General features: G+C 44.2%; 3 protein-coding genes across 4 annotated transcripts; 2 read left to right on the plus strand and 1 right to left on the minus strand.

The window, feature by feature from the left end:
- Positions 1-405: 405 nt before the first annotated feature.
- Positions 406-6898, plus strand: LOC115407316 (endophilin-B1-like). The gene is made up of 10 exons (XM_030117705.1): positions 406-588; positions 668-809; positions 2467-2595; positions 2676-2809; positions 2900-2992; positions 3098-3181; positions 3285-3308; positions 3495-3584; positions 4194-4294; positions 4815-6898. Exons 1-10 carry the CDS (start codon positions 532-534, stop codon positions 5437-5439), a joined length of 1479 nt encoding a protein of 492 aa, XP_029973565.1. The 5' UTR covers positions 406-531; the 3' UTR covers positions 5440-6898.
- A 3191-nt stretch (positions 6899-10089) lies between these two features.
- On the plus strand, positions 10090-12335 carry LOC115407318 (uncharacterized). Its single transcript, XM_030117707.1, has 2 exons — positions 10090-10572; positions 11611-12335. Exons 1-2 carry the CDS (start codon positions 10341-10343, stop codon positions 12228-12230), a joined length of 852 nt encoding a protein of 283 aa, XP_029973567.1. The 5' UTR covers positions 10090-10340; the 3' UTR covers positions 12231-12335.
- Positions 12336-15075: 2740 nt separating this feature from the next.
- slc35g2a (solute carrier family 35 member G2a) lies at positions 15076-19917 on the minus strand. 2 transcript variants are annotated; one of them, XM_030117375.1, is made up of 2 exons: positions 19633-19917; positions 15076-16699 (listed from the first exon to the last, which is right to left on the minus strand). In XM_030117375.1, the coding sequence occupies exon 2, from the start codon at positions 16671-16673 to the stop codon at positions 15318-15320; it is 1356 nt and encodes a 451-aa protein (XP_029973235.1). In that variant the 5' UTR covers positions 16674-16699; positions 19633-19917; the 3' UTR covers positions 15076-15317. The 2 variants fall into 2 exon arrangements, with proteins under 2 accessions (XP_029973235.1, XP_029973234.1); XM_030117374.1 differs by having other exon boundaries at positions 15077-16699; positions 19649-19917.
- Positions 19918-21951: the final 2034 nt, after the last annotated feature.

Below are 21951 nucleotides of genomic sequence, written 5' to 3' on the forward strand. Positions count from 1 at the left end.
CAACAAAATCATGTTAGTTTCAAGTTAAGTTCGTGTACATTTATCTCAGTTGTAGCTGCAGTAGTGTCTATATTGAACAAACAAGCCGCGTCCTTTTAAACAATGTTGTTTACCGTGATGCCTTCAATGAAGCAGATTAAAAATCCGACATATGATGTTGCGTTCACGGGATAAAGGAACATTTCTCCATCTTTGACTCTGTGGGGTTTAAATCAAGTACGAGGCTGTAAAATGTTCGCTGCTTTTGAGGAATAAAACGGAGTCTGACCACTCGGTACGATCGGAGGAGTATAAAGGAGCTCTCCAGCAGGTGCTGCTTGCTTGCACTTGCGCCGCCTTCACGGACACGGCTGTGCTCGCCGGTCGTAATCTGGCTAGCGGATGAGATGGGGGGCGGTCAGACGGTGGAAGCCATGGCGGGGTCAGCTGTTTGCTGTCGGTCGTTCGGCTGTCTGCAGTGATTCGGTCCTGCCGGGCCGCTGAGGGTCTGAAGGTCCGCCGGAGACAGCGTTCGACCTTGGGGACGCTGCCATGGATCTGACGCGGCTGGCGGTGGACGCGGGTCAGCTCATCAACCGGGCTGTCCAGGTATGCTATAACAAGCCTGCCTCTACGTTTAAATGCTCGTTGTTTTTGTTGAACCGGCGTGTTTGATTTATGGCTCCAGTACACGGAGGAGAGTCTGGGCCAGGCCGAGAGGACGGACTTTGACCCGGGGCTGGAGGGGCTGCTGGCCCGGGCAGACGCCACCAAGACGTGGACGGACCAGATAATCTCTCAGACGGAGGTTTTACTGCAGCCGAGTCCGGGTGAGAAGCTCCACAATCATTATTTATCACAGATGTCCGAGAGATACTCCAACATTGAACATTTTTTTTATCTCTACCGTCTGTATTGTTGAAAGGGCTAAAAGTAATTTTTTACTACAAGTAATGTAAATTTACTAATGTAAATTAAATATCTAAAGTAAATATTTGGAGCTTATTTTCATTTTTATAGCCAGCAAATTTCATTCAATTAGTAGACAATTTGTGTTTGTTGTAAATCTGTTGTAAATCCTTGTTTGTTTGAGGAAAGTCCTTAAAGCACGTTTTATGCAAATGAACTGAATTGCAATTAATTGCAACGTGAGCACGCGTGTTTTTTTTAACAGTAAGTGATATTTTGAGTAGTTTATGTCAAAACTTTCAAATTTTCACTCAGCTACGTTTAATTATGATTTAACAGTAGTTGCACTTAAGTACATTTTTCAGTCAAAACAACTCTTACTACTTTACCAGCACTTTTACTGCACAGGCAAATGTTGCAGTATTCGTAATGTGGTGGAAAAATGCCTGTTTTGTAAGAAACAATATGGACTTTCCTCACAACACTATTTCCTAAAAGGTTGTAAAAATGTGTATATATAGGATGCAATGACTGGGTTGTCATGCTTTGGCTTAAGTTAACTTTGACTGGGTGAAATACTCGTTCATGTTTTTTTATGTTATGAAATACTATTGTGAACAATTTTTTGGAAAAATAAGCAATTCAAAGCATAATTCACCTACCAGTTAATTGTCTTTAATTTGGCATTTCTGATGTTTGTTAAATGTGGTCTGTCAAAGCTATTCCATTCTACTGGAGCTTTCCTCATGATTTTAATTTGTCTTCATCACACCTAAGATACATTTACATCTGACATATTATTAAATAAACCAACAGGTGCTAAAGTAGTTCTAGGACCTATTTGGTGAAAAATATCTCGAAATTTGCAGCTTCTTGAACAATACAACCTCATCTCTTCTGCAGTGACCTAAAAAAGGGTCAAATTGCACATTATGTTGTGCTGGTTAACACACACTCCTCATGTCTACGCCAAATCAGAGCCGCTACTGCTAAATCGGCAGTAACAATCATGGCTTATGTACAGTAAGCCTCTTTAAATGGTTGTGATTGCTTCCTTCTGCAGCTCATTGTTTCCCCTCTGTTTTCTTTCAGTCCATTTTCCAGAGCTACACTGCTTATTCTCAGTGTAATTGGCCTGTTCAGATGAATATTTTATTCTTTTGCCTGCTTGTTACAGCAGCTAATCATTGGATGAGGCCTGCAATCTATCCAGAAAACCAAAACACAATAGCAACAAGAATTTGATTTCAGATCATATCATGTTTTGTCCATCTGCTGGGGCCTTTTATTCAGTCTGTAAAATAACTTCATTGACCTTGCATTCAAGGCAAACAGACAGTTGAAATGCAGCTTTATATTACTGACTATAATGTAGAATATCAAGTTTGTCTAAGAAGAGTACAGTTTTGAAATTATGCAGATGTTATCCAGCCTGTTCACTTGTATTAATAAGTGTCTGGTAGTAATGTGTCTTTCTGGTGTGTATGGGTATTCATGGTAATCACCAGGTCTAGTCTGCCAGCAGGTTTTTAGACGAGATCATGGCTGAATGCTGACACACGAGTCCTGCTCCAACAGGAGCTCGTCTTGAAGACCGGCTGTATGAGCATCTGGAGTGGAGCGCCCCGCCTCGGCCTCGAGCCAACGAGCTGCTGGGAGATCAGATGATCCAAGCTGGGCTGGAGATCGGCTCCAACACCCCCTATGGTCGGTAGATTTTTAGCCTGTGTGCATAATTATCTCCACAGTCATTCGTTAGGGTTTGTCGCTCTTTGTTTGGCGTTCAGGGACGGCGTTGCTGAGGTGCGGAGAGGCTCAGAAGCACGTCGGCGAGGCGGAGAGGAAGTTCGTCCAGAGCACTCAGATACACTTCCTCAATCCTCTGCGGGGTTTCACTGAGGGGGAATACAGAGCAGTACAGGTAAATACACCACCGCAGCACGTGTTTTCCACAATCAATTTATACACTGCAGTTTTTCTATTAACTGTAAATGGCATTGTTTGTTAATAGAATGAGCGCAAGATGCTGGTGAATAAGCGTCTAGACTTGGATATAGCGAAGTCCAGACTGAAGAAAGCCCACGAGGCCGACCGGGAGGCCAGAGTGAGTTTCACCACCGCCTCTCTTTAACAAATCAAACGTGTCCAGGTCAGTTTATCTGGTGGTGTCTTATTTCATCCTCCTTTTTTCCTCGCTCTCCTCTTGCAGAACCTGAACGCCAACCCGCTGGAAGATGACTACGTGTCTCACATGTCCTACATGTTCAGCTTCCTACGCGTCAAATGGCTGAAGGTCAGCGCTGGTGTAAAACAACAGGAACACTTCAGACACAGACGGATATGCCGTTTCAGTTTTAATTGAGTGTTTTGTCCTCTTGTTCCTTTTATACATGCAGATGTGGGCTCAGGAAATCTCTCAGGTCGGTACTTTTGCTTATTGAAATAGACAGTTGTGCCTTTCTGTTGTTTTTGTTTTTAGTTTAGACTCTGAAAGCTTTTTGTTTCTGATGACAGGATTTTTTTCGCATCATAAATGAAGCTGTTAATTTGAAGTCATGGTTAGAAAACAATTGAGATGAGTGTGTTATGTGTGTGTTTGTACGTAGGCAGAGATGGAGCTGAGGATCTGTCAGAGTCTTTTCGATCGCCAGTCAGAAATTACAAAACGGACGCTGGAGGGCCTTGACAACACACACGTACGTGCACACAAAACTACACACAGTCACCGACTGCGAGGAAAATAGACAATCGCTTTCTGTCAAATCTCTATTATTGTGCTGATGGCTGTTTGTGGAAACTGTAGCATTGAGAGCTGTTTTTTTGTTAAAGGTCCCTTCAGTGCTTGAACCATAGTGGAAAATGGTTGAAATGACTTCCAGCATCCTAAGATATTTTTTGTTAATGTCTGCTGGGCTGCATTAACTTTAATATCAGAATGTTTTTGATAATTTCAAATATATAGGACCTTATTGTTATTTCATTTTCCGTAAATTAATTTGTCAGATAATTAGTAGTGAGTAAGTAAGTAAAATATATTTATATAGTGCTTTTAACAGGCCAACCGTCACAAAGTGCTTCACAGTGGTAAAAAAAAAATCATATCAAGATCAGAGATATAAAGATAAGAGAACATTCAACAGATCATGTAACACACAAGATAAGACATCATAAAACATTGCACAGTACATAAAAATAGTTAACAGTTGTCTCTCAGTTGTCATTCACTGTCATCCAGTTGAAAGTATTGAGCGCTGAAAATGATCGATGAAAAAAACGAAACGGTGCTAATTTGTGATCCTTTTCAGATCAACCACATGGGGAGCCTGATTGACTTCGTGGATGCTCAGGCCAGTTATTTTGCTCAGTGCAGCCAACATGCGGAGGAGCTTCACAAACAGCTGGCCAGGTCTGTACAGTCTCATTAACATCTCCCAAAGATTCAGCCAATATTAACCTGAAGTTTCTTCGTGTCCATTTTGAAAGTTTAATGCCATTTGTGATGACCACACACCTTTCTGACCTTGGAAAAAAAAAAGAAAAAAAAAGTCTACTGATGCAATGTCACCAAGCTTTAATTCTATTTAGTGCTGGATTAACTGCATTTGTTTTGTTTTGTTTTTTTGGAAGTGGTTGTGAAATAAGTGACTGAGCCACTGTAATGATTATATTGATGCAAAACTCCATTTGCGTGCTTTGCGATAGTTTTTGAAATGTCCAGATTTTGTAAATAACTTCATTTACTCTCTGAATTAGGTAATTCAGTTGGCAAAACATTTGTTTTAGCAACAATTTCCCCGTCTTTACTGCAAAGTTGTATTTATAGCACAAATTCAAGACATCTGGTCTCACAAAGAAAACAGCACTCACGAGAATACTTTATGGCGTGAGTATGGATGTTCTATATTTTATGTTTTTGCTCTTTGCAGCATTCCAGCTGTCTTCTGCTCCAACAACTGGCAGTCGGCTATTAATAATGCAGCCAATCACCCACCGACGAGTAACCATGTCGCCAGCGAGTCCGTAGGGTTAGATCAGGTCACTCCCCTGCCTGCAGTCGTCAATCGGCCACCAGAATTCAATCAGGAATCCTCGATTCCCCAAGCTGGAGCAGATTCCTCTTCAAACACACTGCCACCTGATGGGACTAACAAAAACAACAACAACAACAACAGCAAGTCCTCCATCCATAGCCAGGAGACCAAGCACCATTCGCCTATAAACAGCCAGTTATCTGCCAGTCATTCTTTTGAACAAATCGATATATCAAGCCAATCGGAGCAGGCTCCCGGCAGGACCGACACTGTAACACCTCCCATCAACAACGATGCAGACAGTGCCACAGAAACGGCCGTTTCCCCACCTTCACAGTCCAGTGCCGCCACGACCAAGCCTCAAACAGCAGACACGGCCTCCACCGAGTCCACTGCCGCCGCCGCCGCCAGCAGTCCGGCCCCGGATCCCCAGAGGACCAATGAAGCTGTCAAGCAGCCCGGCATTAACGGAGAGGATGTCCAGGAATCGCCGTCAGACAGTGGGGATGTGGTTGACTAGAGATGAGAGTCCAGCTGAGGACACCAGGGAAAAAAATACTTCAGCCTGTACTGACTCGGACCGGAGCTTCAGCTGGGAGTGAGGTTTGTGTGGATTAATGTAGAAAGAATAATCTGGTTGGAGAAAGACGGCTGTGTTTCTCAACATAGCCTCTCGCTTGTGTTTGTTGGAGGAAACATGATGGAAAAGTGCAGGGTAATAAGTAATATTTAACAAGAACAAATTAAAAGCTGTACATTAGGCTATGTTACTATAGGTAATGTAAGCAGCAAATATCAAAAGGCTGTCGCTTTCTGAAGTAAAAGTTCCAATAATCCGTATCAATTTAATCAAGGATTTTCAGTAACAGCTGAATTTTTTTTTCTGAAAGAAAGTTTTGAGGAACGATAGCTGTATTACAAAAATACACCGTCATTGTAGTCTGTTACAGTGAAACGGTTTAATTTTTCCCATAGGGAAGCTAACGTGAAGTGGTGGTAAAAGTGCTTATTTTTCTAAACGTGTTCATAGTGCCACAGTAATATTAGCCTTCGGTCATATGAATTTGTGGTTCATGCTGTTTGAAAATGATGTCTGCTGTTGTAGATGTTGCCGTCTGCTCCTTGTGTAACAGAATATTTCCTGGCTTCAGGCTAGAAGACGATGCTGACAGACTGTTGTGTGTGTTTTCACTGTGGTCACTTGTTTTCAGCCACGAAATATTTATTTTTACATTTTTGCCGGATAACTGAGCTAATCAAGCATTGTGCCAAGTGTATGTGTGCAAACCTGTTTGTGAAAATTTATGTCTGTCTGTGACCTGTGTGTGTGTGTGTGTGTACATTCGTGTTTATGGTTTTTCCATAAACCTGTGACACCTTTAAAAAGAGGTTAATGCACACGTGTGCGTCTCTGCCATCATGTTTCTGCAAAGTGAGCTCATTTTTCCATATGAAGCAGTGTCACCTCAGTGTGTGTGTGTGTGTGTGTGTTAGGTGACAGCTCACCAGGTTGAACGGGACCTTTATGCTTCCTCATACGTGCTCTGGGTGTTTCCCCATGCACGCACTCGGATCACATACACATTCTGTCCCCTTTCGCCCCCTTAAAGCCCCCATTAGGTGAAATGGGTAGAAGTTTCCACATCCAGATGTGGTTAATTTTCTTCACGGGGGCAGCCCTGATTTACTGTGGCGTGGGTCCACTTTGGGGACCCTGAATGGAAACATACACATTAATGCAGCGTCGGCCGTACTGAGGTAATCGGCCTCCGGCTCTATACATTTAGTCCCGATGCGTGAAGATGTGTGTGTGGGTTTGGATCGGCGCGGCGTTCGCGGTCTGGACGCTGCCAGCTTTTCGCCACTCATACATGCAGTCATGACGGAGTCACGTGTTGTTTTGAGCTGATGTCAGTGTGAGGCTTGAAGTTCTCGCTGGATTCGTGTGAAGACATGGAAATAAACAGTGATGGCATGTCGATCCAGTGTGGACTCATCTTTCTTTTGTTTGAGGTGTTCCTGCTGTCGGCGCAGTGACCTGCCAAGCTTTCTCATTTAGAGTCAGGGTTATTTTCACGTTGCAGTCCTGATCGGGCTTCCTGGGCCAACTCCAGCAATGTTTGATCTGTCCAGAGGAAACATCCTGACTGGCTGTGCAGCCTGCGGTCAGGCTCCACTTGCTTCTCTATTAGTAAGTGTGCAGACCACAGAAAACAATCCTGGGCCCGGGCTGGTTATGACATGATCACACGCTGTAAAACAATTACAAATACACCCAGAGGAGTGTGTATGCGTGTGTGTGCATGTTTCTCCTTCATTTTCCACCCGGCTCCAACTCATATCCATTGCTGACCAGACAGATTACATCGATTAAGCTCAGATTGCGTGATATTGATCTGAGGACAGTTGGGAGGCCTGCGCTTCAATAACATAAACACGTTTCACCATTTCACTGCATCAGCCCTGAAATTTCATACGGGGAAAACACGGACCCTTCTCAGATTAATCGGTTTCTTACCTGCTTTTTTTTTTTTTTTTTTTGCTTTTGAACAAGAATAGATTCACCTCGATCTGTCCCGGGCTGCTCGTGAGCGTTCATCCGCTATGCTGACACAGAAAGTTCCCGTCACATTCCCAGCTTGTTTTTATATTTCCGATATGTAATCTCGAATATTGCGACTCCCTCTCTGGTCTCCCAGGGTCTCCTCTTTGATGCATGAAAGAAAAGGAAATGTAAGAATGTTTCTGCCTTCCTGGAGCAGGCTATGCAGGCCATTAAAGGTATTTGGGATATCCTGATTTATCTCTTTTGTTCAAACACACTCTGTGGCCAAATTTAAGTTGAATATGCGTTTTTGTGATGTTATGTTGTCATTTAAACCCAATTAGGGTATTTTATACATCATCACAGATCTGCTTTATTCTGAAAATACCTTCATTGTTTTAAAATATCCTGAATTTGAACAGAGTCTCAACTTTCCTGCCTCTCCTGGCCTTACTTATTAGGGACAAAAAGGGGATCCACCCAAGAATACCGCATAGTTGTGATAAATTTGCCAGCGCTGGTCGTGTTAGTGTGTGGCTTGTTCATCAGTGAAGGGTTGTAGCTGTTTTATATCTGCTGTTTTTAGCGAGGGTAGGGCAGACGCCACCCATTGTCCCGTTTCGTCCGGACAAAAACAGGCGACAGGAATTTTTTTTTCCTTCTTCTTTTTTTCCCTGTGGTCTAACAAAACTCATTGGAAGGAAGGAATATTATCCTGAGATACAGCTTACATCTCTCTGTCTCTCTCTCTCCCTGTTTTCTCTCTTCCCTTCATCTGTCATCACTCCTCTCCCTCACAGCCATCTGGGAGTGTTTTGCGTGACAGCTAAACTGTAGGTGTGGTGTGCAGGTGGGGGTGATAAACAGCGTCTGGCGGCTGATGATAAATGTAGCTCCCTTCCTGTGGAGTCATTTGAAGGCTGAAATAGAAAGATGACCTATAGATAGAAGGGAGAGGAAAAGAAAAACTGGAAACGCTTTGTAAAAGGCACCAAGAAACAAGATGAGAACATCTCCTTCATCCAGTGTTACTCCGCACCTGTGAGCTCCAACCTATAAATTTATCACCTCTCTGAATTGATCCTAATTATTTGTGGAACCGCACCAGGAAAATAGACACACTCATATTCACAGTCGGGGCTTTTTGCTGCAACAAGGAAAGGAAAAAGCATGCACATTTGTCCCTGACCGTTTCTACCTTTTCCCTTCCATTAATCCACCTCTGTCTCACCACTCCGTCTCTTTTCCTGCAGCTTCCCTCGTTTCCTTCGATAAATCTGCCAGCTTTGGCCTAGTTGCTCCCTTTGCCATAATTATAGCCGACCCGACAGACACAATCAGACATGCTGGCATCAGCAGTAACGCGCTCCGTCTGGAGGTCTGCGTGGAGAGAGGTCAAGGCTTTTCCTTCGACCTTGACGTGTCCTACTTCTGCTGCTTGACCTCAGCACCTGTTGGCTGGAGCGCGCTGTCAGTAAGAATAAGGTCAGCCGACCTCGCTAAAAAGGCAGCTACAAAATGCAGTCAAAGTCAACGTGCGTATTTCACTGCATTGCATGGATTGCAGAGGAAGAGAATAGAATCATTTCAAGCTTACAGTATAAATTAAACTCGGTTTAAGCTGTAGGAAGCATATATGCAATGACAATGATATTATCTCTATATACTGAAGGAGGTTGTGGGTTCAAGTCCAGTTTGCATGTTCTGTCTTGCATGCATGGGTTTTCTCTGGATACTCCGGTTTAAGTCCAAATAAATCCATGTGAAGTGAAAAGACGGCATTAGGTGTGAGAGTGTGTGACAGACCCTGAACTGGATGAAACTGTTCAGAAGATGGAACTGACCTGAAAGAGCAGGAGGGTGAGTTAAACGGATGAGGGAGCTGTCAGGGGAGCAGACACAGAGCTGTTCTGCAGGTTATTCTTTTACAGGCAGTCGGGGCGAGCAGAAGAACAAGTGAAGCAATCCAAGGCATGGCTGGTAGCCATGCGAGGAACACAGAACAAACAGGACTGATAATTTCATGGCTTGAATGACACTCTACAACGACGCATGAGCACTGAGTACAAACACTTAAATTTCATTAACTGGAAATGCATCTTAAACTTCATAATTGCCCTACATCATAAATGTAATATTTCCAACAGTAGTGGTATTTCAACTGCATGTAACTTTGCAACGTGTTGTTCCAGACACTGAAAAGCAAATCTGATCTCAGAGAACATCAGTGTAAAATGAGGCATGTTCATCATTATGAAATAGATTCTATGAAGCAATCATGATCAAATACCCTGAACTAATCTGCATTTTAAGTATTTTATGGTTTTAAATCAAGTGGTAAAGGCATGGTTGGTATTTCATGCTATGAAAATACTTAGAATGCCAATTAAGATGTTCTTTTTCTGGAAGACATGCATTAAAGTCTGATTATATAAAGACAGTGATGAATTAACTAAGGGATATTCATTGTAAAACAGGCTTTTGCAGATAAGAAAATAGATCAGATCAAGCTGTCCTGTAGTCATTCCTCTTATATGAGTCCTTAAAAGTAACTTCAACACCCCTTAATATGTAATCCTGCCAAACAGATCTTCAGATGTCTTTTGTGTCGCTTCTTTTTCTGCTTTTTTTCCTCACTCTGTCCCTTTGTGTTCACCCCAACACCCCATAACTCTCCCTTGCATTTCTCACTCACTTTGGCTTTTGACATATTACCTCCACCGGAGCATTACTCACCCGATCTCCACAGCACCTCAGCTCCGGCCCACCCTCCTCCTCAGCTCCATCCCTCCTTCCTCCCTCTCGCTGGCTTTATAAGTCATCACCCCCAACAGCTGGCTCAGTGAGAGGAGCTTCACATAAAGTGAAGGGGGTGAATGAGTGAAGGGAGTGCAGCACTGGGTGGCAACTCTGAACACTTCCAGACACACACACGTGCACCTTTTTCCCAGCAAACCCGAGGGAAATCCGCCATGTGTGTGCTCAGGATGTGGAGGCTGTTTTGCCTGCTTGGTGCTTTGGGTTCGTGTCTGTGTGTGAATGAGGTTGAGTATGAGGGAAACTACGTGGACAACTACGACAATGAGATCTCCGAGGACCAGCAGGAGGGTGAGTTTCATTTGTTTTGTCCCGTCGTCTCTTCAGTTCCCCGCTTGTTTGAACAGATGGATCATTGTGAGGAATTTGCTCTCAGTTGGCAGACTTCAGTCAGCCAAGCCGAGCTGATATATGTTCACATTTTCTTGAATGAAAATGAATCAGTACTGGTTTGGTAAATCATTAAAGAGAAGCAGTCACAAGATATTGTAAAACAGCAGCATGTGATGTGATACAAACCATGAAGACAAAGGGAAATGTTGATCAGATGCTAAAGTGAAAAGTGGTGAACTTCATTTCAAGTTGTGTCTGTCTTCTGTAAATCACTCACTAAAAGGTAGAGTGGAAGAAAGCAAGACTTTGGAGCGTAGCGGAGTAATGAGTTGACCCATTTAAAGTAATTGCCAACAACTGTGTAAAAACTTTACAGGAACTGACATAAAGCCAACCTCAGATTGCAACATGTGATTTTACCTCAGAACAATCCTAACAGCTGGCAAAAGTATATTTTCACTATACATTATTTACATTTCAGCTCTCTTGTTATATTAAAAAAAAATCATGATTCAAATTTGATTGTTTTACTGTGTGAAATCGAAGTAATTTTTTTCTCTTATTTCCCAAACACGAAACTATGTGACTGTATTAATGAACATATTTAACACCCATTTCACCAATAAATACCTTTATATTTTATTATATTCTTCCATGACCTTTCCATCAAACTTCTTCGATATTTTCCACAGTCCCTTTTATACATTAACCTAATTGTTTTTTGGCATCCTGTAGCCGCCAAAACACAGTAATTGCATTTTAGTTTCAAATAGCAATTCTTAAAAGTACATTGTTTTCATATTCAATTCAAACAGTCAGTTTTCCAGCATCATTAAAATTCCCTCTCCTGTATTTCAAAGTACCGATAGCCTACAAGCTTTTTTAAAGACTTGGATTGTATTTTACCTTCACCTTACCTAATAAATTAACAATACAGTTGCTCTGATGATAGTGTCATTTTAGTTCCCACTGACTGATGGGGATTGTTGTCTACAGGAGACTCTCATACTACACCGTGCCATGGAGATCTCTCCCAGTGGGACAAGCTTTCCGTCGCTCTGGAGGACTCCCACATGAGGCAGAACATGCTGCTGGAGGCTGTGGAGCAGTGCTGTGCCGGAAGGGTCTCTCTGAAAAACCTGGTGGATAAGCTGGCCAGGGGGGCGCACCAGCAGTGCGCACCCGGTCTGGAGTCAGCATGCAGGGCCCAGGCGGAGGACGTCAGCCAGAGACTGCAGCGAGGCCTGGAGGAGCTCAGCGAGCGGGAAACACAGAGGGAGAGGCGGCTGAACGCCACTCTGCAGATGCTCCTGCACAGCGGCCATGAGGGAAACGCCCGGCTGAAGCGGCTGGAGCACGCAGTGCCGTCACGGCCGACAGACAGCAGGACGGGACCCCAGCCGACGCCGGGACCCGGGGGTTGGGGCACATTTGACTCGGGGGCGAAGCCGATCACATCCGTCCTGAAAGAGCAAGAAGTGACTTCGCCACCAGACATAGGGACAATGGAAAGGGCTCTGGTTTCCATAGCAACGGAGCTGCAGAGGCTTCACCTGCAGCTTAATAAAGTTATTGAGCAGACGGGAGCATTGAGGAGGGACAGAGGAGACACATGAGGCGGCCCGAGGGAGACAGTAATATTAAAACATCCACTGGGGAAAGTCCCCGTTGATGAGAATGAGTTTGCACATATTTGTTTAGAGGTTTTCTTGTTAAAAGAGTTAATTCTTTATGCATGTTAGTATTTGTCTGGTGGCAATAAACCTAAATGTACCATAAACGCTGTGGGTTTGCCATAATGAATAAAATTTCATGGAACGACCATATGAGCCTCATGGAAAGGTTTCCTCCCTCCCTCCTCCCACTCAACTCAACCTCAGCTGTGTGTTTGTATTTTCATGGGTTTGCATTTGTCTGGTTAAGAAGGTGTGTCTGAGTGTTTGTGTGTAACTCTGGTCTCTCGCGCTCATTAGCTGCTTTACGGGTGTCTGAACCTAAAGAGGCCACGACTTCTGATGCTCACAGTGTTTATGGTGCATTAAAACCAGCCAGAACTTTATTGCGCTGCGCCCGTCCCTTTTTTAATGCTCTGTACATACACATGCACTATTAAAAAAAAGCACGAATGGCTGGTGTGGTTGCTGGCTCTACTTTCTGTGCAATTGTATCTGGTCCCATTTTCAATCATTTCTAGATTTGTATGAGGAAGTTTTAATGATGTGAAAAAGGAAATTGGACAAATAAAGTACAAATACAGAAAAACTATCACCAGAGATGGAATGAAATAAAAATACTGGGCCTGTACATGTGTAAATATTCTTATGGCATGATTTCATCTTTAGCTCCTTGAATTTTAAACCAGGTTTGGCTCAGGGGCTTTTCTGTGTGGAGTTTGCATATCTCACTGTTTCCTCCCAAAAATATGCATTTGAGACTGATTGATGACTGAATTAGCTCTGTGTGTGCATGGACGTATGGATGCGTGGGTCTGTGGGTGCGTGCATGCACCAACCCGTCCACTGTCAGCTGGGATCATCGCCAGCATCCCGTGGCCCTGACCTGGACCGAGCAGTAAAGTAGATCAACTGATGGATTTGCAACCAAATATCTGGATTCTTCAATTTTAATTTACCAAGGTTGCTTCCCTTTTTTGTTTCAGCTTTGCATGAGCTCCACCACGTCTTCCGAGCAGTGGGACTGTGTAAATGCTGAACGGATGACACATTAACTTACACAACTATCGATCTGTTTGTGTGTTCAGCAGCTCATTTCACACTCAGCACATGTCAGGAAAAACTACACATACATGATTTGAAGCACTTATTGATCGAATTGTCTCTTAATGGGAGTGGCCACATGACTGAACATGAACCATCAACAACAACAACACATCCGTGACAGTTTTTACATCCCCGACAAGCAGAGATGGTTCATAGGAATGTTTTTCACCGGGTTATGCTTTCTACATTTCACTGCATTTCTCAGCCTGTACTTTTCATTTGCATTTACTGGAGTAAAAATGTTAAATCTGTGTTTTTAGCTTACCTTTTACCTGTGTATTTCTTTATGTTTATCTATCTGTGCTTAAGCACGTGATGTGTATCTTTTTTCATCCTCCAAACGGCACGGAGAAACTGAAGATGAGACAGATGCTGTCAGTATCAAAACAAGTTAAATAAAAAAGCTCCAACTAGACACATTTACTCAAGGTATGAAAAAGAATTTGGCTCAATATACAGTGAAAAGAAGCCCATTAGTTGCAAAATATTACTGAAACGGAGAGCTATTTGAACAGAGTTCTGTTATTCAAGCTTTGAAAAAATTACTTTAAATTGTGAAAGTTCATAAATCTCTTTAATGTCTTTTAAAAATTAAGAAGTGCAAATACTTCAGAATTTCATTTGGTAGAGAGGTTGGTCTTATTAGAGCAGTGTTTCAATGGGGCTTCATCAGATCAAAGGTTGCCTCAAATTTGATTTGAAGTTGTGAAAAAAAAACCCACAAAGACACAATTAGACTCTGGAGCAGACAAGGGAAGCTGGTTAATGGTTTCAATATCAAAGATCCTGCTTTTGTCTCTTGGTGACTTTCTCTTTCAAGCGATCGGGGGAAATATCTGGTAGAAAAAGATTGGGAAGGACTGCACCAGACTGTGAGTAAAATGCAACAAAAAGCATATTAACCACATGTGATTTTAACTGGGCCAGCAGGCTAACGTCACAGGAACATTTTGACTAATAAAATGCCTTGCCACCATAGAATAAATGTATACTTGTGGCCGTTTCTGCCTGTGTGTGTGTCCCTTTCTTTTATATATGAGCAGCTGTGGAGAACAGCTGTAAGGGCCAGATGGTTTAAAAAAAAAAAAAAAGATTAATAAGGTGCAGAATAATGATACTGTAGCTATTTCAAATAGCTTCCCTGTATTTAGACAGGGACACACCAGACTGCTCCATGCATGTGCGCTTTTCATTCATTGAAATTCTGCATCTGTGGTGTGTGAAGGGGATTTCAGTGAATGGCCACTTTCTTGTGCGTTCATTCATTCATTTTAGTAACAAAGAAGGGAAGACGCAGATAGTCAAACAGGGGGCTCATGCAGAGGGAAATCGCGACACAAAGTTGTGTGACAGTGTTTGTGTGTATACTTGACACAATGACTGCCGCCCTCACACGCTCTTATCAGCCAGCTGGCCAGACGCGGCACAATAACCCGCCCTGACTTCTGCCCTGACTTCCTTTCTCTTTCTGCTTTGTCCCTTTCATCCCTGTTTCGTCATCTGGCCCTTATCTGTATGCCGATCCCATCATCTTCTCTCGCTCTTCCCCCGTTTGTTTCACTGGGATCGTGTGTCTCGCTTCCCTCTCTTCCCTCCCATCTTCTGTTGTTCTCTTCCTTTCACTTACAAGCAGGAAAATACATGGCATCAGTCCTGGGCCACACACACGCTGTGGGGGTTACTGATCAGAAGTGTGTCCACAGATTTGCACTGTTTTCAACAGAGAGATTTTAATATTACATCACTTTGTCACCATAGCAGACAACACAATATTGGCACTTTCTTGAAAGCAAGAAGACAATACAAAATATTTAAAGCTTCCATAAACATTTAGTAGTCTTTTTTTTTGTACACTGGAATGAGATCTCATGAAGAAGAAACTGAGCGAAGAACAAGTGTGCAGTGCTACAAGAAGAGAGATGTCTATTTTATCGGTGAGTCCAGGATCTCCTCGTACTCCTCCCGCTGGCGGCGCCCTCCGCCTCGAGAAGGCAGCAGCTTCATTGCAACCAGCCAGCCGACGCTCAGCACGACCATGACGTTCCCCACGACCTCGGGAGCGGTGGGGGCCGCCGGCAGCACGGCCAGATGCAGGAGCATGGCAACCGATACCTCCAGGCTCTGAGAGGCAGACACCAGAGCGGGATGGAGCCTGGTCAGGGCGTGCGTCATTCCCAGGAAGGCGGCGACCGAGCACGCAACCAGGCCCAGGACCAGACCCCAGGCCGGGGCGCTGACCGGCCACGACCAGCCCTCCTGGAGCAGGGCCAGCGAGGCCGGGGCCAGCAGGCAGCCCGTCCAGCTGACCGTGAACAAAGCCGTGCCGACTCCCACCCTCTCCTTCAGGGACCGGTACCCGACCAGGGCCAGGGCCATCCACAGCCCCGCCAGCGCCGAGAGGGACCATCCGAACGCGCTCCTCCAGAACACGACCGGGTCAGTTGGCGAATCCACGTTAGTTTCGTCTGCTGTGGGGAGAAGCACGAGTCCCAAGCCGCACAGTCCTGCAGCGATGGTGATCCCATCGGCCAGTCCCAGCCTCTCCTCCAGGAGCAGGAAGGCCAGAGTCGCTGAAAGCGCCGTGGTTGCCAGGCGCCACATTGTTGTTGCGTTTCCAGCGGAGACAAAGGTTAGGGACGAGTAGGCGCAACAAAGGGAGAGGGAATATGCGATGCCGTAACAAAGCAGACGCAGCCGGTAGCCCTCCGGTCCGAAGGGGCTCTCGCCCCTGTGGAGCGGTACGGCCACGGACAGAAGCTGTACAATGGACCGGACCAGGACCAGGAACAAAGGGCCGAGGCTGAAGCGTTCGGAGGCCAGGCGGGTCAGAACAATCAGACAGCCGTGTGCCAGGGCGGCCCCGAGCAGCCCCACCCAGGTGAGACGAGATGCAGATACAGACGCCTCGCCGAAGCTGGCCAGCTGTTCTCCCACCCCTTTCCCAGACCCCTTTGCTGCTTTGGCTCCGCCCTCTCCCACCTCCGCTCCCCCAGCAGCTTGAGGTTTGGGTGCCGTGTCTTTATCTCTGGACCCAAACAGAGTCAGGGGCCACTTCTTGCTCTCCGTCAGCTGTTTTCTGTCTGACGTCTCCTCCAAGAAAGAACCGAAGTCCTCAAACGACGGGGCGTCATCGTAGCCGTCGTCTCCAGGCTGGGGGAAGTGTGTGTGAACTCCAGGCTGGGGGGCATATGGGGTGTGTGTGGCGTATTTGGCTGTGACCGTGTGAGGATGGATCTTGACTCTCTTCTTTGAGCCACTGAGGAGGTGAGTGGACTCCATTTTGAAACTGGAGAGCGGACGAACACCTGCACGAAAAAATACAAACAAACAAAGACAGGCTTTTAGCGCCAGATGCAATATATATTTTACACTCCTGCCAACCTCAGCTCCACTCTCCCCCTCTTGCTGCCGCTCTCTGGGATCCTGCTTGATATCTCATATATCTTTAATATCCAGGATAATAATAGCAGTGACTCACATCTTCCCCTGTGCCCTCTATATTTGCCAGTGAATGCATGCAAGCTTTACCCATATGACCCATCTCCACTTTAATTGTTTTCTTTTCTTTCCTCCCCAGTGACCAGGCTTCAAATAAAGTACATATTACTTGAGTTTCAGAAAAAAAGCCTATCATGGCCTTATCGTGCCTCTCAGCATCTTCAGATTGCACAACCATCATGAGAGCTTAGCGATTGTTGGCAATGACAGTTACATAAGCGAGTGCTTCCTGCCTTGCTCGCCTCCCATCTCTGGTATTCTAATGACTGTCGCTCTCCATTTCTCGACGGGACTTTAATTAGTCCGTCTGAAAAAAGAGCAGTTGGCTTCTGTTTATTTTCAATTGGGGGAAAAAAAAAAGGTTATTTTGTATCCTGCCCAATCTTTTCAAATATCTCCCCTCCCCTCCTCCTACTGACTCCACATTGCTTCAACTTTTCTTTTCAACGGATGGCTAACTTATGACTGATATACGGCCCTCTGCGGCAGAACAACCTGGCTATGCAGGTGTCTGGAAGCATCGCTGCTGCATTTCAGGCTGTAAAACATTGTGCAGTTCACTGGTTTCTCTGAGAATGAGGGGTATTTTTATCTCACTGCTTGCAAAAGCAAACAAACCCTAATTTGTAAGGTCTTAAATTTTGTGTTATTATATTCTAAAAAAAAAAAAAAAAGATCGACTATGACTGCAAAGAAAAGAAAGTAATGTTTAAAAATCTTGACTCAATTCATCACATTCATCCTGCATTAATACTCTACCATGTTGATCTCAAGCTGGCATACACAGAGAAAAGCCATACATGCACAGGAAGAACATGCAAACTCCACACCGAAAGGAACCCAAACGTTGCCTGGACTTGAACCAGGTATGTCGCACTAGTTAACCACTACATCACTGTGAAGCCTCCCAGGATGTTGTAAACTCTGTTGAGATGGCTTTCACCACCGAAATTATGATAAATGTTAATGTACAACATGATAGAATATGACACTCAACTTGATATGAATCTGGGAAGAAACATTTTCAGTAACTTAATAACTAGACTTCATATCCCAGCAACGTCCTCCATATCAGATTGTTACATGTTTGTTTTTGGCGTATTTTCCTGGTTAGCCTGAACATGGATGATGAAACTACACAGCAGACTGAGTTATGGGTTTTGGCAGCGAGCAGCTGTTTCTCACATCGTCGGTGGTGCAGTCCATTCGTCAATGTATAGACAACTCTGTGACCTTCGCTTCCTCCAAGAGAAGTATTTCCACATTGGCATGAACTCTTCTGGATGGTAAACAGTTAGACTCACGAAATAAATGTGGTTTTAGTTTGACATTGGGCAGATTGAACAAGGGCTCTTTCATATCATTTATTCCAATACGGGGAGCGAATGTCTTCCTTTGTCATGACCGGATGACAAATAGAGAACGATAACAGCAGCATTTCAGATGATCTTTAATCTACTTTTTTCTTCAGTAGCTGTCATATGGCACAGCCATATTGGCACTGAATGATTGCATAAGAAAAAGAAATCACAGCCCTGAGGTGTTTCTTATGACATTTGAGTGGATTACATATTTTACTCTCACTGGAAATCTGATCAGCTGCTCTGTGAAAACACAAAAGAGATCAGGACGCTCCTGCCTGACTCTTCTCGGTCAGTTAAATCTATATCGCTCGATGTAATGCGGCCTGCCTCTGCAATGCTGCTGCTGCTGCTGCCGCCGCTACTCTCAAAAGCTTGTTTTACACCTTACACAACCCCAAAAGCGAGCCACTACGAGTCAACAGCAGACCTGCGTAACGGCAGAGCCACGACGGCAGAGAGAGGACTGACGTCTGTTCGTCTCTAGCCCCATAAATATCAGATCTGACAAGCAGCCTTTAAGACAATATGTGGCTTTTACAGCAATAACATAATTGATATGTGAACATAAATAAGCCGAACACTCTGGACGGCGCTTCTCCATTATTAATATATGAACATACTGAAAGGATGCTCGCCAGAGAATCAGTCTAGTAGATCAAGTATGATTGATTAGAGCTGATACACTGCGTAATGTATTCTCCGCTCCGCCTGAGGGTTTATACATGGATATTATGCAAAATAAAAGTATCTGAATGTGAGATGTTCTTGTCAAGGTTATCTCGGTTCCACGGTTATGCGCCCTGTCACACACACACACACACACACTCTCACACACACACAGATTGCTCCACGGGTTGCCGAATCTGCGTTCAATGAAACAGTCGTTTCACAGCGAGGGACATCATCACCATCATCATCATCATCTCCCTCTTTGTTTCGACGCTGCGCGGCGCCACCAGCACTCCAAGAGGAACCTGGTTCGATTCCCTCACCTGAACACACACGGAGAGAAGGTTAACCGTCACCATCCATGTGCGCACGTGCGCGCGTATTATGGCGTGGTTAACAGCACGACCTGTGACCCGTGACAAATTCATGAATGGGGAGAAGGAAGGAAGGAAGCGCGCGCGCGCGCGCGCTCACACGCTCATCTCCGGGGACTGGCACGCGGCAGGTGGATCAATGAAGGCAAGACTCCTCATACATTCTCCCAATTAGTGACAAACTGTTATTTCATGTCAGGATAAGATGGTAAAATCAATAAACCATCAGCCGAGGGCGTTTACATCCTCGCCGCTACCTGGAGGGGGAAAGAAAAAAACAGAAAACAACAAAAAAAAAACAAAAAACAAATGTCTTCCTCCGCCTCCACTCACCTGCTGCCCCTCAAACCAGCCGGACACTGGACTGAACTTCACCGGTGGTCCGCCTCAGTCAAGCACCGAGCGTCTCCAGCCCTCCATCACCTCCTCTCCTTTGCCATCTGCCCCTCCGCTCCTCCGACCCTCCTCTCTCCTCCGTCCCTCCTGCGGCAGTCCGGGTTCTTCTCAAGGGCACCGCGGCGCCTGGACGGACACCTGGCCGGTCACCTCACCTCCACCGGGGGGGAATGTGTGTTTTATGGTAACCTAATGCCCGTACATCACTCTCTGGAGTGAGACAAATGCTCCTCCTCAGCTCGATCTGAGAGAGAGAGAGAGAGAGAGAGAGAGAGAGAGAGAGAGAGAGAGAGAGAGAGAGAGAGAGAGAGAGAGAGAGAGATCATCATTACCTCTGAGCATGCGTGTCATCCACGCACCCCCGATCTTTGAAGCCATGGTAGCCAGAAATGGAAGGATACAATGCTTTTATCATCCATCCATCTTTTTTTTTTCTTTTAATCCACCTCACAGTCTGGGGTTCTAGCCGTCAGAGACAGACAACCACACACAAAACTAATGTTTTAATGAAAAATGATCCAAACTATAAAAAAACGGAGCCAGACTGAATGAGTTCTTGAGCAGTATCCAACATTATTTTATACAGATCAACATATTCTGAATTCCATTTTGATGAGTGGAGAATGAGAGCAGGGACAAACTTTTCTTCTAAAAGAGGTCCTCACTATGTATATTGCCATTGGTTCAAGAAAGATTTTTCCATCTCAGAGCAACTGAAACATCTTGGAAGTAATTTCATTCTTTATTCAAGATTCTCCATCAGCTCACAAAATTTGTGGGGTAAAAGATTTAGAATTAAAAAAAACTCTGTAAGTCTTTAGTTGCGTTCAGTCTTTGCAAAATGATAAACAGGCAAAGCACAACTATTTATTTTCTCTCATCAGAATCTAATATTTTTTCAATTCGGTTGCAGAATGACCAGATTTGTTTTTGTGTACGATTAATGGAACTGCACTCTTCACTTTTTCTGTTTTAGGCCCTTCCTGATGCAACATCAATAGTTAAAGGCCTTTCTTGGCCACAGTGGTGATCTGTCTGTGATGGGATTTGAACAATTTCACCTCAGGCCACAATATCACCTCCCTAAACTCTCGGCCACCATTATTTCTGTTAGAAAAGTGTAGAAAATCTTGCAAAATGTAAAAAGGGATAAAAATACTATGTAGAACTGTAGCAGAACAGATGTTTCCTGTATGTCTTTCAAAATGCTATTCCTTAGAAAATTATCAACCTCTTGATTTGTGTATGAAAACTTCAACTCCATCCAACAAGTTGTGTCAGAGAGATACTTTCACAGCATCTTATTAAAAGAATGTCCAAACCTAGAACATGCACACACTACATGACAGGGGACAAATAGCAAGCTGTGGGTTCTCTGGAGAGTTTGCTACTCCGTCCTCAAAGTCACAAACACCACACCGCCTCGCACACACGTACATCTGTCTGCAATCTGACAGTAATTGCTTTGACATTTCACAGCCACAGTGCTTGTATGCGCTGCTCCATATTGAGTGCTATTAACCTTTGCCAAATGTAGTTACCTGCACTTTTGTTATGTTGGACCATTGTACTCTTTAATAGGGAGCGTCTGACTGCTGCTGCTCAGCCAGTGAAAGACAGTGACTCCTCCACCGGGACTCTGACACATGCAGAGAGTCAGTGTTAAACTGAAATAAAGCATGCACCCTTGGGTATTTGATGAAAATCAAGCTACATCTTTGTTCTTTATGTTTCCTCATTGACCCTGATTGGAAGATTACAAGTAATACAGCTACAGTATCAGCGACTGTTTATGCAGCGTGGTGCCAGAGAAAGTGGGCAGGTATCCTTGCCAGCCAATTACTCCAATTCTCCACTTAGTTCAGGTACTTATCACTGTCAGCTGCTCAGCAAACATCTGGGCTGGAGGTGATTCATTAATGACTGTAGCTGTGATCAGCCAAATTTCAGAAAGCTAGGAGTTCGGTAATGTTGGTACTCGTTTGGATTTGCTGAAACTCATCAACTGTAAAAATCACAAAGAAAGAAAATGAGGAAAAACGTTTGAACCATCTTTGTGAACAATGAAGTAATAATGTGGCATGTTTGACAGAATCTCAGGGCACATCATTTTGTGTAAATAAATGTGAATATAAATAATTTGGAATTTGATATTTACCATCATTTCTTTCTAATATGTGCCTGTAACTGCAGTGAACCTTCACAGATTTTCCTTTTTTTTCTCAATCCTAAAACCATTAAAACTTCATTAAAAGC

The sequence above is a fragment of the Salarias fasciatus genome, chromosome 19 (assembly GCF_902148845.1).
Source record: "Salarias fasciatus chromosome 19, fSalaFa1.1, whole genome shotgun sequence".
NCBI classification, from domain to species: Eukaryota; Metazoa; Chordata; class Actinopteri; order Blenniiformes; family Blenniidae; genus Salarias; species Salarias fasciatus.